The 14,042-nt window shown below is 37.6% G+C and overlaps 1 protein-coding gene across 3 annotated transcripts in view; it reads left to right on the top strand.

Annotated features, from left to right (window-relative positions):
• Positions 1 to 14,042, top strand: part of Zpbp (zona pellucida binding protein) — an 82,474-nt gene that overhangs the window by 8,423 nt on the left and 60,009 nt on the right. For all 3 annotated transcript variants that reach the window (XM_063234337.1, XM_063234336.1, XM_063234338.1), the window contains exons 4-6: positions 3,383 to 3,532; positions 6,014 to 6,232; positions 13,879 to 13,955. In XM_063234337.1, coding sequence (XP_063090407.1) covers positions 3,383 to 3,532; positions 6,014 to 6,232; positions 13,879 to 13,955 — 446 coding nt within the window. The remainder of the gene's footprint in view (positions 1 to 3,382; positions 3,533 to 6,013; positions 6,233 to 13,878; positions 13,956 to 14,042) is intronic.

The raw sequence follows: 14,042 nt of genomic DNA, 5'->3' as shown, positions 1-14,042 counted from the left end.
CGGTTCCTTGGGTTAAAACCTGATGGCTTACTAAATTGTCTTGAATGAAGGAGAGGCCATGTTTGTCTAATGGCTTGCTGAAGAAACATTCATAGGAAATATTTATTTTGTGACATTTTTAATTCATATTTTATGTAATTGAGTGGTAAAGACTTTTTTTGCCGATCTAAGTACCTCAGACTTTACAGAGTTAACCTACGCTTTAACCACAGAGTTTTTCTTTCAAAGCGAGTCAGCTTGGTAGATGCCATGGTAGGATTTGCAGTCGGACACAACCTCGCCTCAATGCAGTAACACGGTAGGAACCATCATGCCAGCTGTTCATGGAGCAGGAGGGTTCGTGAAAGAAATCCTGCAAGGTTTGACACTTCATGGGCGTCAATGAAATGGTCTGATGTAAAAGGACTCAATGCTAGAAATAAAATCAAATTTTATTTTTACTGTTTTATGGTAGAGCAACATCCTACAATACAAATGTATCTTAAATATAGTCTACATTTGGTAGTGAAACTTTGTAAGATGAAAAATAGAAACACTTATGCACTGACTTTTTCTCTTTGTTGTTTCTTTGATTTGGAAATTGAAATTCCTTTAAGGCAGCATGCTAGGTCTTACAGTTTATATTGCAAAATATAGCATATAAGTCACTTTATGCTTCAACTAGAACACTTTCATAATGGAAAAATAGATACTCAGTAATGTAGCTGTTTCCAGATAAGGATATCACATTAACACTGTCTCTCTGCCTGCCTGCCTGCCTACCTGCCTATCATCTATCTTTCTATCTCATCTGTCCATCTATCTGTTTTCCAGGGAATTCTGATACTCTGACCTCATGATTGCACGTCAGTTTTCAGTATATCACTCTGTGGGGTGCTGGCCCCAGGCACCCAGCTCTTCCATGTGAGCATGGGCAGGTGCTTGTGAACGAGAAGCCTGTCAGAGAGTGATGATCTCTACTGGTCTGTCCTTTGGAGGGATGGCCTCCTCGCCTAGGTCTTTACTTGGCTTACCAGTTCAACGAGACGCTCACTGACCCTTCTGACCTGCTGCACTGACAGCTAAAGCGCTCATCGGGTCTTGGCACTTTCTGCTGGCTGTCTGCCCTCGGATTTGCTCTGCCCCCTTGATTCCATAATGGGTCCAAGAAACGTTGGTTACAGGGTTTTTAATTTAGGTTTTTCCTTTTTGTAATGATGTACCACCAGGGTATTGATGTTTCATATGTACTTTTTATATCTGAGAAGAAACCAAAAGTAGCATAAATCTGTTTTTGAAAATAATAGGCTGTAATTAAATTGTGCTTAATTTCTGTCATATAATTTTAGATTTCTAAATTACATGCTCCTATAATACCTGTCTGAGTCTGTGAACTCTTAGATAACCAAGTTAGGAAGTTAGTACCTGCCAACTTTAATGAAGCAGGTGTTTATTAAGTATCTGTGAATGCATGATTTCTTACACTGTCTTATATATTCATACCAGGAACATAGCCAAGCTAGGGCTTGGTGATTTCCTTTTAGACTTAGTCACTTAAGGATCTATGAAATGACCACTGATACAAGATATTACACAATGAGTTTTTATATTTGATATGGAGCCCTCTGGCTATCTTTTCAAAGTGTACTCTTCAATATTTTAAAGCCTGAATATATCCAGAGAGAATTTTATTATGTGCTTGCTGCCCAATTTTCTGGCTCTCAAAACACTTAACATTTCGTAGACTTTTAAATATGTATTTTACATGTTTATTGAAACTTCTGGTGTGAAAACTTTCAAATGACTGCAGTGAATACATAGCATATTTGATAATGTGGTACTCTCAAATTTCTCCAACGTTTATGGACCTGTTTTATTTCTGCTAAAATATATGGCAAACATTTGCAAACTACTAATGCATTTTAGGGAAGAATCAGCATGGGTAAAATAAACATAGTCTTTTATCAAAGATATTCATGGAGAAATAGGTATTACCAGAAAATGCTTCCCAGATTCCTATCATGTGTTTCATTTTCATCCAGGATGCAGAAATGGGAGTTCTCAGAGCACAACGCTCTGTGCAAATTCCCTGGTGGTACTGTGTTTGTCTGTTCATTTCTCCTTCAATATCTGAGCTGGGCTTTGCATGTACTAGAAATTAAATAAACATTTGTTAAAAACTCAATAAGAAAAATTTCAGCACTAAACATACTTGTCTGTCATCTTAGTTTGAGGAAACATTTTGACTTATTTGTAAACATTAAATCATTACTTAAATTAGAAATGTATCTTCAATTCTGATGAATGGAATAGTACATTATTGACTAAGAAATTTAATATCTGAGGATTTTTCTGATACAAAAGTGTAGTTATAAACTTTCAGAATTACAGCTTATTTGCTTAGTGACTTACAGTAATTTCAAATGCTCTATTAAGTACTGTGTTTGTTATACAGAATGATCCTATGAGATAGGCCATCATATTCTGTGTATGGCGGGAGCTGGACTTTACAGAGATAAAGTGGTTACCTGGGATTCCACAGTGCATGAGGAGAAAGGCAGTCCCTCAGCCCCGGTCTGCAGGCCTCGAGGACAAACCTACTGCCCATCTTCCAGCGTGGCTTTTTCCTGTGTGACATTTAAGGCCTGCTGAATTAAAAAGGGGGCTTGTGGTCCATCCTAACTCCCAGTGTGGCACGGCCCCACACCGTGTGACTCGGGCAGGCAGATGGGCTGCTGTGTTTTTTTTTTTTTTTTTTTTTGTAATTCTCAAGGTTATAGTCCAACTTTTACCTATGTCTTGTATGGCTGCTTGAAATCTCTAGCTGTTGATGATTTTGTTTCTATAGCCTGTGTTCTAGATAACACTCTTTTCTCTATTTCCTAAGCTTACTGAAACTGTAACTCATCATTAAAATATAGTACATATTTATGTGTATTTTATATGTATATATATATATATATATATATACATACACACACACACTATATATATTACGTGTGTTCCTATATGCTACAGGAACATATAGTGTATAAAATATATAATTCACATATATGTCCTATGCATGCCACAGCTGTAAGATGTGTATATAATTGTCCATATGGATGTATGCATACTTTTAATAGTGCCTGTTCGGTGCAAAGGGCAGGTTAAGGATATGCGTGGCATGTCAGCATCAGTCTCTTGGCACTTGGCCATGCTGTCAGTGGCTCAAGGGTGGTGAAATCTGACACTGTGAAGTTGTCCTGGTCCATTGTCAGCAAACACCAGGTACCAGGGCCCGCTATGTCCTGGGCTCCTCTTGGACCGTGGAGGTAAATGTTAATGGTTTCTGTGCCTGAAGAAGGCTTTGGCATTTTGTCTGTCCCACATAGCTGAAGCAAGTCTATTGCTCCCCTACTAGAAAATAGCACCGCACAAGTGACCTCGACAGGAAGCCTTGTTTTCCAGAACTTCGAGGAGACAATGAGTGGGATTTATACTTGTTTCCTCGAGTATAAGCCTAACGTGGAGGAAGCCATTAAAAATCTTCAACTGAAATACATTGTATACGGTAAGAGGTGAATTTGTGTTTTAACTTTTCGTAGTTTTAAAATACATATTGTTACAGTTTTGTTTTACATATGATTTTTCTATTTTTCATTTCTTTTAATAATTAAAAAAATTCTGCCGGTCTATATTTTATGTATGTTTTACTTTGTGCATTTTAACAATGACAGCCAGGGACCCACTAGAAACTTAGCATTCAGTGCTTACCAGGAACCTGCCTCATAACCTTGACACCAGAAAGTGCCTGAAACCACAAAAAATCTGACTGAGAGGCAGAGAGGTGTGCAGGGTCTCTCGGCTGCATACGGCTGTGCTCCTGACGGGGAGGAAGGCTTTCCTGTAGGCATAGGTTTGACAGCAGCCTTTGGCCTGCTGATGGCTCCTTCATGCATGTACGCTATTGTGTGCTCTCTGTATTGCACTGGACATTGGGAAGAATCTGTGCAGTATGGTGCTTGGCATTTATTTTCAGTACTCTTGCGCGCTATTTAGTCAGCCCTGTTGGTGTGTTGACATGCATTTTTTTTCAGCTTACACAGTACTTTTCCTGTCCCTTGATTGACTTCTTTTCTGTTGACTCTGCTCTGTTCTGGAAATCTTCTGTTCCTAACTGTATGTTGTTCTTACAGTTTTAATTTGTTTCTAATTTTATAATATTCTATGCAAGAATTTTTTATTTTGTAATCTACAAAATTATTGCATTTTTACCTGTTGTGATTTGATTTAGTTTTTCAGTGTCAGTATTTCACATGTTTTAGTTTTTCGAGGATAACTGTATGTGCTAATCCTCTTTGACAATAGCTTTGTAATAATTTCATGTGTTTTTGTCTTTACTGTTTAGAGTTTTAAAAACTCATTGATTCCCTCCTCCATTAACTACCTGTTAGGTTTCTTCCTCTTGGTTTGTTAATTCTCACTCCCGTGGTCTTGGAGTTCTCCAGAGGTGAGGCGGGTGAGTCCGGTTTCTGTTTTGATTTGCATGTGAAGCTGGTGGATGTTTCAGCGGCGATTAGAAGCTGTCTGTCCCCCGCAGTGAGCACAGACTCACAGTAGCTAAGAACATGTGCTTGTTTCAGCACACGGGTACAAGGCGGTGGGCAGTGGGCAGTGGTAGCGCTGGTTTCAGGGCCACTCGGGGCAGAAGACCGACTGGTGGCAAAGCATTTGGCCTTGGCAGGTGAACCTTCCTGATTTTTGGTGGTGTTGTATATTTGTTTTCATTTTTGTAGTTCTTGTATATTTCAAAGACGGTTTGGGGACGAACTTCAAAAGATAACCTGTTTTTAGTTCTACATGTTGTACTGAACTCAATAAAACTATAGAGTTATTAGAAACAACTACTTTGAATTTTGGTAATTATTAGATGTGATCAAAGATTTTAAGATCATTTTTTATTTTTCAATTTTTTGGTACTGAGAATTGAATGTACAGTCTCTCACTTGCCAGGCAGGCACTTTGCCACTAGGCTATATCCCTGGCCCTTAAAAATCATTTTTTAAAATTACAGGTAAAGAGCTTGGGATATAGTCAGTGGCATATCGCCTCCTGCCACATGCAAGGTCCTGAGTTTGAATGCTGATACCAAAACTAATAAATTAATAAAATAAAATCACAGTAGAAGACACATGGCCATGCATTTCCCTGAAACACACTTGCTGGCACTGAACATACCTATGCCATCATTATTGCCAGCTTTTGAAGCAGTTCTGGGAGTTTTCTTCCCTGAGTGTTGTCGCATGGTGCAGTCACAAATGCAGCTGCTGGTGGGTGGCCTCCAGCGCAAAGGCAGGCTTGTAGCAGTGTGAAGGTGCCGTGTCCGTATCCCTGGTACTCACTGGATCAGGCACCCTCTGACTTTGGTGCTTCCCGCAAAGGCAGAATGCACACGGAAGGTAAATGTTTAAATCCATGAAGACAGCCACAGCAACAATGCTAGAGGCCTGAGCCAGGACTGCTTAAGGAAGCCCAAGGATGAGGGGTCAGTGCGTTTGAAGCAAGCAGGAGTGCGCGGGGGGATTCACGGGGATATGTTTTTATTGATAGTGAAAATTTTTTTTTTTAAAGTGCAGTCACCACATTTTAAAGTTGCACTGAATGTAGACTTCTAAGATGAATACACAGACATAGAGAAGTGTTAAGCCTGACTGTGAGAAGCACGTGTAGTGGTGGACAGTCTTAGTTCTCAGGGCATAGGTATTGAACATATGCTGTTGTACCTGTGTCCCTCAACTTCTCCGTGGTGGGTGGAATAACAATACAGTTTTAAATGAGGCTGAGACTTAAGGGAGTCAGTATTTGTAAAGTGTCTCTAACTGTATTTGGTACTTAGTAACTGTTAGAAAAGGGTTTTTATATGGGAGTGAATATAGCCATATATAAAATGTTATGTTAATGTATCTCACATAATGATTTATCCCTGAGAGCTGCAGTTTTCGCTGTTCACCTAAATAACCATGTCTGTGTCCGTCTCTCTCCAACTTGACAGCTTATCGTGAGCCTCATTATTATTACCAGTTCACAGCTCGGTACCATGCAGCCCCCTGCAATAGTGTCTATAATGTTTCTTTCGAGAAGAAGCTTCTTCAGATTTTAAGCAAATTGGTTCTTGACCTTTCATGTGAGATCTCCTTACTTAAGTCTCAGTGCCATCGTATTAAAATGCAAAAGGCTGGTTTGCAAAATGAAATGTTCTTTACATTTTCAGGTAAGTATTTGCAAAGTTTTAAAAAACAAGTTTACAATGCATAACCAATTTTAAAGACATGTTAATTATCAAAAGCTTTTTAAAAATATAAATGTTATAAACATATATTCTGCTCTGTACTTTGACTTATTAATCCCCTAAATCTCACTGAATTGTGCACTCAGCGTAAATTTTGGGGCTGAGGATATAGCTCAGTGGCACAAGCACCTGCATGGCAAGCACAAGGTCCTGAGTTTGATTCCCTGTACCAAAAACAAGACAAAACAAAACAAAAGCGTAAAGTTTGCTCAGTGAAATATGCTAATCCCTGGAGTGGTAATTTACTATGAAACAAAACAGTGCAGTGCTCATGATACTCAGTTATAGAGGTTACACTTTTGAAAATATAAGATGGGCTAATATTGCGCTTTTCCTTATAATGTGGAATGGGGATCCAGTATTCTCTTGGGGACTTTAGGTTTATGGACGGTCCATTATGACTGATCTCTTAGGAAACCCACCCACTGCTTGGAAGGATGTGCAGTCCCTATTTCAGCTCCTATGCAATTGCTCACTGTAGTCCTTCTCTCTTTTCCTTGCTTTCTCTTATTTTCCTAGATTTGTCTGCCCTCAGTATTTGTTTACACTTACCCATTTTACTCACTTTCCTCTCTCTCCTACTGTCTCCCTCCCCCCTCTCTTGTCTTCTAAGGTTGATATTTTAGAGACACAGCTGAGAAGCACAAAGATTTAAAGGTAAAGAACAAGATTGTTCAACCTCATTTTCAATCTTTTGTCTTCCTTACTGTTTTATCTCCTCTTCCCTAGAAAATGTAGAAAAACTTTCACTAGCCCCCGAGATACATTACTAGCAATAGACTCACTCTTTAGCTCTTCTAGGACCTATTACTAGCGTTCAAAGGAGAGGTGAAATCTTTGTTCCCTGGTCTTTTTCATGGGAAGACATATTCCTGGAAAGCTTGTGTGTTTGAATCTGTAAGAGAAAGTGATAACATTAAGTAGCAATGAGCCGTTGTGAACTTGTTTGCACTTCCCAGTGGCAGATATTGTCTGTAATCTTTTTCTGTGCTTTTGGTGATTCATGCATTTTCTTGGAGAAGTGTTTTTAAGCTAGGCTGTGTGTCTCTTTTTCCTCAGTTGGTAGACTCCTTTATATATAGCCACAGAGCATTAGCTTGTTTTGGAGGTCCCTGTCAGTTGCATGGTTCTGTGTCTATAGTGCTATGCTCCTGATGCCAGTGGCACATCTTTTTGGCTTTAGCAGCTTTCTGATGAAGTTTGGATCAGGAAATGAGAGTCCTCTAACTTTACACTTCCTTTTCAGTGTCTTCAGTCAACTGAGGGTGATTGCATTCCCATATGATTATTGTTATCTGCTTTCCTATTCCTGCCTTAAAAACCCCTTGATGTTTTGATAGGGATTGCAGTAAATCTGCATGTAGCTTTGGATGTTGTTATGGCTTGTGTCTAAATGTCCCCTCAAAGTTTATATGGTCATAGGTGGGGCTTTTTCAAAGGTGACTGAATCTGGAGTGTGTGATGCTGGGATTGTCTCATGGAGAAAATGCTACTTGCCCTGAGCAGCCTGGATAAGACATAAAGAATACAAAGAGTCATGGTTGCCTTTGTTCCTTTGCTACCTTCTGCCTGCCATTGACTGTTTCTTCTCTGAAAAGCCCCTCTGCATTGCCAGCTTACCTTGGAATCAGCTGATTGTAGACTGAAACGTCTTCAAACTATGAGCAGATAAACCTTCCTTCCTTTAATTTTGGGTGTTTTGTCTCAACAAGGAGAAAAGTAAATAAGACAGATGTTACTGCCACATTAACAATATTGTCTTCCAATTCATGACCACAGCATACTTTTCTATTAATTTAGGACTTCATTACTTTCTTTCAGTGGAATTTTATTATTTCAGTATAGCAAACCCACTGGCAAATTTACCCCTAAATAAGTTATTCTTTGTGATGTTCTTGTAAGTCAACTATTTTCCTCATTATTTTCCTAATTTCTTTTTCACACTATACGTACTATACTTTCCTTTTTACATTATATTTTATTAGAATTATATCTAAGTATTTTATACTTTTAAAATAGAAAGGCATTATACTTTAATTTCAATTTGCATTGTTTCATTCATGTCATAGGATAGCAGTCACTTTGGTTCTTTGATTTTTATTATCTAAATTTAAGGTGTACAGCATATTTTTATATTCATACACATATTGAAGGGCTTATAGACAGCTGCAAATCGTATTCGTCATATGAATATGTCATATGTCTCTATTCCGTACTGATTGCAGCTCCTTTTTGAGGTGAGCCTACAGGAAAGGTTGCGGGGTTATATGATAGTTGTGTTTTAATTCTTTAAGGTAGTTCTGTGTTGTTTTTCTGAGCATCCCAGCAGTCTATGAGTACATTCCCACTGACATTGTGCACCCTTTTCCCCACTTCTTCCACAACATGTTTTCACTTATCTTTTGGATTATGACCACCCCAACAGTTATGAAAACAGTCTCACTGTGCTTTTGATTGGAATTTCTAAATAAATATTGTTATTGAATAGGTTTTCATATATCTGTTGGGCATCTTTATGTATTCTTGGGAAAATATTTTACTTGGATCTTTTGCCTATTTTTAAATCATGTTATTATTATTTCTTTTGCTAGGGTTGTGTGAGTTCCTCATATATTCTGGTTTATATATATATATATATATATATATATATATATATATGTATTTTTTTTTTTAACAAAGCTTTGCACAAGCTTGCACCCTTGTTTGCTTACGTTGCTTGAACTGTTTATACACTGTTAAACAGTCATTGCCAACCCCGGCGTCAAGAATCATTCCTCCTTTGTTTTCCTCAGGGAGTCTCAGGTCATAGGTTAAATTCTTTGATTTGTATGTGCAATGTAAGTGTCTGATTTTATTCTCTTAGGTGCACATATCAGTTTACCCTTCACTTGCTATGTTGTCTTGGTGCCCTTGTTGAAACTCAGCTGATCACTATACTTGCACTTATTCCTGAGCTCTCTTATCTGCTCCACTAGGCCGCGGGTATGTTGTTATGCTGCTACTGTTTGGTTACTGTTGTTTTGTAATGAGGTTAGAGACTTTTCTCAGAATTTCTTTGGCCAGGAACCTTTTTGATTGTATACACATTTTAGACATTGTATGTTAATCTTGTATCTTGAAGTCTTGCTGTTATTGCTTATTTGTTCCTATTCTTTGGTTGATCTTTGGTGTTTTTGGAACAGACATCACGTAATTCATGAGGAGCCTTGCTTCTTCCCTTATGTGTGTACACATGTGCTTCTTGCGTCTTTTCCTCATATTAATGTCTTCTTTAAGACTCCTAGTGTAATGCCGAATAGTAATGGAGAAGGAATGTAGCCTTCCCTTTTCCCAGTGTTAGGAAGAAACTCTCTAGAGTTCTGTTTTTGTATCACGATGGAGCTGCAGTGAGTGTGTTAGAGATGTTCTTTATGAAGCTGAGAGTTTGTTAGTTTGCTGAGTTTCTGTCAAGAAAAGGTAATGAACTTCATGCAGTGTTTTTCTCCATCTGCCATGGGATTGATTTTCTTCACCTTGTCAATGTATTTTGATTTTTACGTGTTGGACCAGACTTGTTTACCTGTCTTAAGTGCCAGTTCCTCCCAAGGTATATTGCTTTTTAATACATTATTGAGTTTAATTTGCTACTATCTTGTTGATAATTTGTATATTAATGTTCATTAGTGGCATCTGTCTGTAATTGTGCTCTCCTGTAATGTATTGATCTGGTTTAGTAGTAGCGTAATCCTGTCCTCCTATAATGTCCTCAGAGACCAGTTCCCAAATGTCCCCGCCCATTCTGGAGTGAGCACACATATTCTCTGGGATATATTGTGGGCCGTGGTATAATTTGTTTCTTCAAAGTTTTGGTAGAATTTGCCAATGAAACCATCATTTTCAAGTACAACTTGGGAAAGTAGTTACTCAGTTTCTTTTAATTCATACAGAACTATTTGCCAGTGAAACCATCATTTTCAAGTACAACTTGGGAAAGTAGTTACTCAGTTTCTTTAATTCATACAGAGCAAATTCTCTTCTTATTCTTGTGTGTTTTCATAGATTCTAAGAATTTGTCCATATCATCTAGGTCATCATGTTTCAGGTGATTTTCTTAGTATTTTCTTAATATTCTTTTAGGGTCTATAAATCAGAAATAATGTGATTTTTATTTTTTGTAGTGGATTCTCTCTTTTTTTCCCCACAGAGATTTATCCATTAATGCTATTTTAGACAACTAGATTTTGATTTCACATTTTGATTTTTTGTTACTAATTTTATTGATTTTTCCTCAAAACTTTACATTATTTTTCTATTTTCTTGACTTGAATGTGCTCTTCCTTTTAAAAGTTTCTTAAATAGAAACTTTAGTAATTGAACTTATGTAATTTTTTCTCTAGTCTGCATTTTCAAAGATATAAATTTCTCTCTTTTTACTGCACGCCATAAATTTTGATAAGTTGCATTCCCATTTAGTTTGAAATATATAATTTTTATTAAGATTTGATATAAATATATTTAATATCTAAATATTTTTGAGTTTTCTGTTTTTCTATCATGAGTTTCTAGTTTAATTCTGTTCTAGTCTGCATACATTGTGCAGTTTCTGTTCCTTGAAATCTATTTTTTTATGGCCCCAGATAGGGTCTCTTCTGTGAATATTTTTTGAGAAAGAGATGCAGATAGTCCACTTCTATTGGATGAAACAGCATATCTAAATATTCAGCTGGTCCTGCTGACGGGTGTTGCTGGTCAGGTCTCCTCTGGTCTCATTTCTTGCTTTCTGGATTTTCCAGTTACTCGTAGAAGGGTGTTGATGTCTCCCTACCTAACAGTGACTAGTGATTCTTCTTCACTTTGCAGTTTTGCCAGTTTTTGTCTTAAATATTTATCTTTACACTCATGTTACTCCATACATATGAAAGGTACTTATGTATATGGAGACTAGGCCCTATTGTTGTAATAAAAAGAGTCCACTTACTCCTGATACTTTTTTAGTCTGATTTCTATTTAGCTTTCTTTAGTTCCAGAGTAGCCTGGTCTGTTTTCTCCATTTGCTGACTTTTAATCTGTCTATGCATTGCTGTGTTAAGTGGGTTTTTAATGGACAACCTACATTCTAGCCTCCGTGATATTTAATAAGAAATCATATGTTCATTTGATTATAGGTCCCCTGCATGTGGCAAATCACTTCTTCCCTCTGCCTTCTAGATTTTCTCGTCTTCCATGTTTTGGAAGTTTGATTATAATATATCTGAGTGTGGAATTCCTTGCATTTCTCTTGGACATATGTGGATTCCTTTGATTCTCTCGTATATGTAGATTTATGTATTTTGTCAAATTTGGGGGATTTTTAATCATTAGTTTTTCAAATATTCTTTCTTTTTCTCTCCTTTTTTATTCCAGTGACTACTATTTTATGCATATGTTGATATACTTGCTGTCCCACAGATTGCTCAGGTTTTCTTAAATATTGTTCCTTTTTTCTTTCTTCTCTTTTGGAATAATTTCAGTGATGTGTCTTCCAGTTCGTTGATTGTTTTTTCTGTCTCTGCAAATCTGTTGCTGTAAATCTTTAATGAATTCCTCTCAGTTATAACTTTAGGCTCTAGAATTTTTATTGGTACCAGGAATTGAACTCAGAACTTTGCACTTCCCGGCAGGAGCTGTGCCATTGAGCTACATCCCCAACACTATTGGTTTGCATTTTATAACTTCGTTCACTTTATCAACATTCTCTAGTTGTCAAGACAGCATTCTCTGGGTCATTTGTACATGGTTTTCTTTAGCTCTTTGGCCATACTGGTAACAACTAACTCAGAGCTTTGTCTAGAGCATCTGTGTCTGTGCTGTCTCATGTGCTCTGTGGTTTCTGAAGGAGGGGAAAGGACGTTACTAAGGAAATGGACGACTAAATTCCACGGACAATGATTGCTGATTTGAAAGATGTTTATGGAAAATGAACTTCTTTGAGTCACTGTCTTTGTCTCTTTTGTTGTCCTGGGACAGAATACCCAACACCTGCAACTTAAAGAAGAAGAGGACTTTTTTTTTTGGCTCACGTTTTCTAGAGGCTTCTGGCTGACTCCAGGGCAGAAGCAGCGTGGCAAGAAGGGCTTGCCAGAGGAGAGCAGCTCACATCTTGGTGGCCAGGCAGCAGGGGGAAAGGGGACCAGCTGGGGAGGGAGAGAACTCTGCCAGGTCACACCCCAGTGACCCCTCTTGACCAAACCCCGCCTCTTAGTGGCACATTTAGGTATAGCACCCCATGAGTCGGTCACCTCGCCAAACCCCCTCTGTGAGTGCATGAGGCCTTGGGGAACATCCAGACACAAACCATGGCAGTCGTGTACTCAATTAGCACAGTGCATATTTGAGAAGAGGCTAGGATGGCTACTAGGATATGGCAAGACTTAGGCAAAAATAACATTGCACATGCCAGTCATTAAATTATAGATGGCATTTTTAGACTTGACAGATTTGTGGTTTAGTGACATTCTCACAGCTATAAAGCATGATAAAATCACATTATTCAGCCTGTTGGTTTACAGAGTACAGAGTGAAAGCCTGAAAAGAAATTAAACGATATGCTTGTGTTTATTAGTGCTAGATCTGGGGCCACAAATAAAATTTCTTTCCATGTGTTTTGGTGGATAGTGGAAATAACTAGGGGAGATTTTGAACTTTCTGGTACTAAAACTTTTATAATTTAGAAAGATTAATTACTGGAAATCTTTGGAGTCAGCTATTTCGTATTCCCTTTTTGATTTCTCTGTCTTGATTGCACTATAGGAATTTCCTCAGATGATCTTACAAAGATATTACTCATTTACACAGTTTTAAACCTGTGGGATTGTTCTGATTTGGTTAACATAATATATACCAAATACCTACGGCCAGGCACATGGTGCCTGGGCAGTGATGTTTTTAAGTAAATAAGCACATTCCTAGGGGAATACCCTTGTAATTTCGGTCATTGTGCCACTACAGTAGTCCAACCTCATTCCCTTTCCAGTACTGTTGGCATAGTTTTTGTTTTGTATTATTTTGTGCATACTTGGATTGAACTCAGGGCCTTTGACATTTTATTCTTAGTGTCTTGCTAAGTCACTGAATTGCCCAAGCTGGCCTCAAATCACAAGTGTTGTGATTCCTCCTGCTGCAGCCTCCCAAGTGTTGGGTTTTCCCCGTACCTGGCACCATAGATTATCTCCCTTCACACTTGGCAGGTAGGGGTAGAGAACTGAATTAGTCTGGTGACACACACTCTATTATCTGAGCAGAGAGAACTGAATGATTGCAACCTACAGATACATACGTTATAAAAGTTGAAGTAATTCTGTTGTTAAAATTTTATAAAAGTAAAGTAACCAAGCATTATTAAGAAAGTAATTTTTATTTATAGTAAAAGTGACTTTTTTGATTTAGATAAATATTGCACTTAGATTTTTACTGAACAATCATTTAGCATTAAAAGTATTGTTTAATGGAAGAAAAATATTAGACAAATAATCATGTTAATTCTCAAAAGCCTATTTAAATTTTGTGGTATAGTATCTGTACCCATGATAAAATATAATTTATTTTCTCAGTTTCATCTCTAGACACTGAAAAAGGACCCAAGACATGTAAAGGCCATGATTGTGAATATTTCATAAGATTATCTAAGGTATGCTATATATGAAACAGAAAAAAAGTTGAATGAATATCTCAGTGTGTAAGTAAGCATCTTATATATTTATAAAATATATCAAAT

This window comes from Cavia porcellus, unplaced genomic scaffold, assembly GCF_034190915.1.
Source record: "Cavia porcellus strain 051 isolate PalLab524CR breed Dunkin Hartley unplaced genomic scaffold, mCavPor4.1 scaffold_23, whole genome shotgun sequence".
Lineage (NCBI taxonomy): Eukaryota > Metazoa > Chordata > Mammalia > Rodentia > Caviidae > Cavia > Cavia porcellus.
The sequence above is the reverse complement of the archived record's forward strand: the minus strand, read 5'-3'. Positions and strand labels throughout refer to the sequence as shown.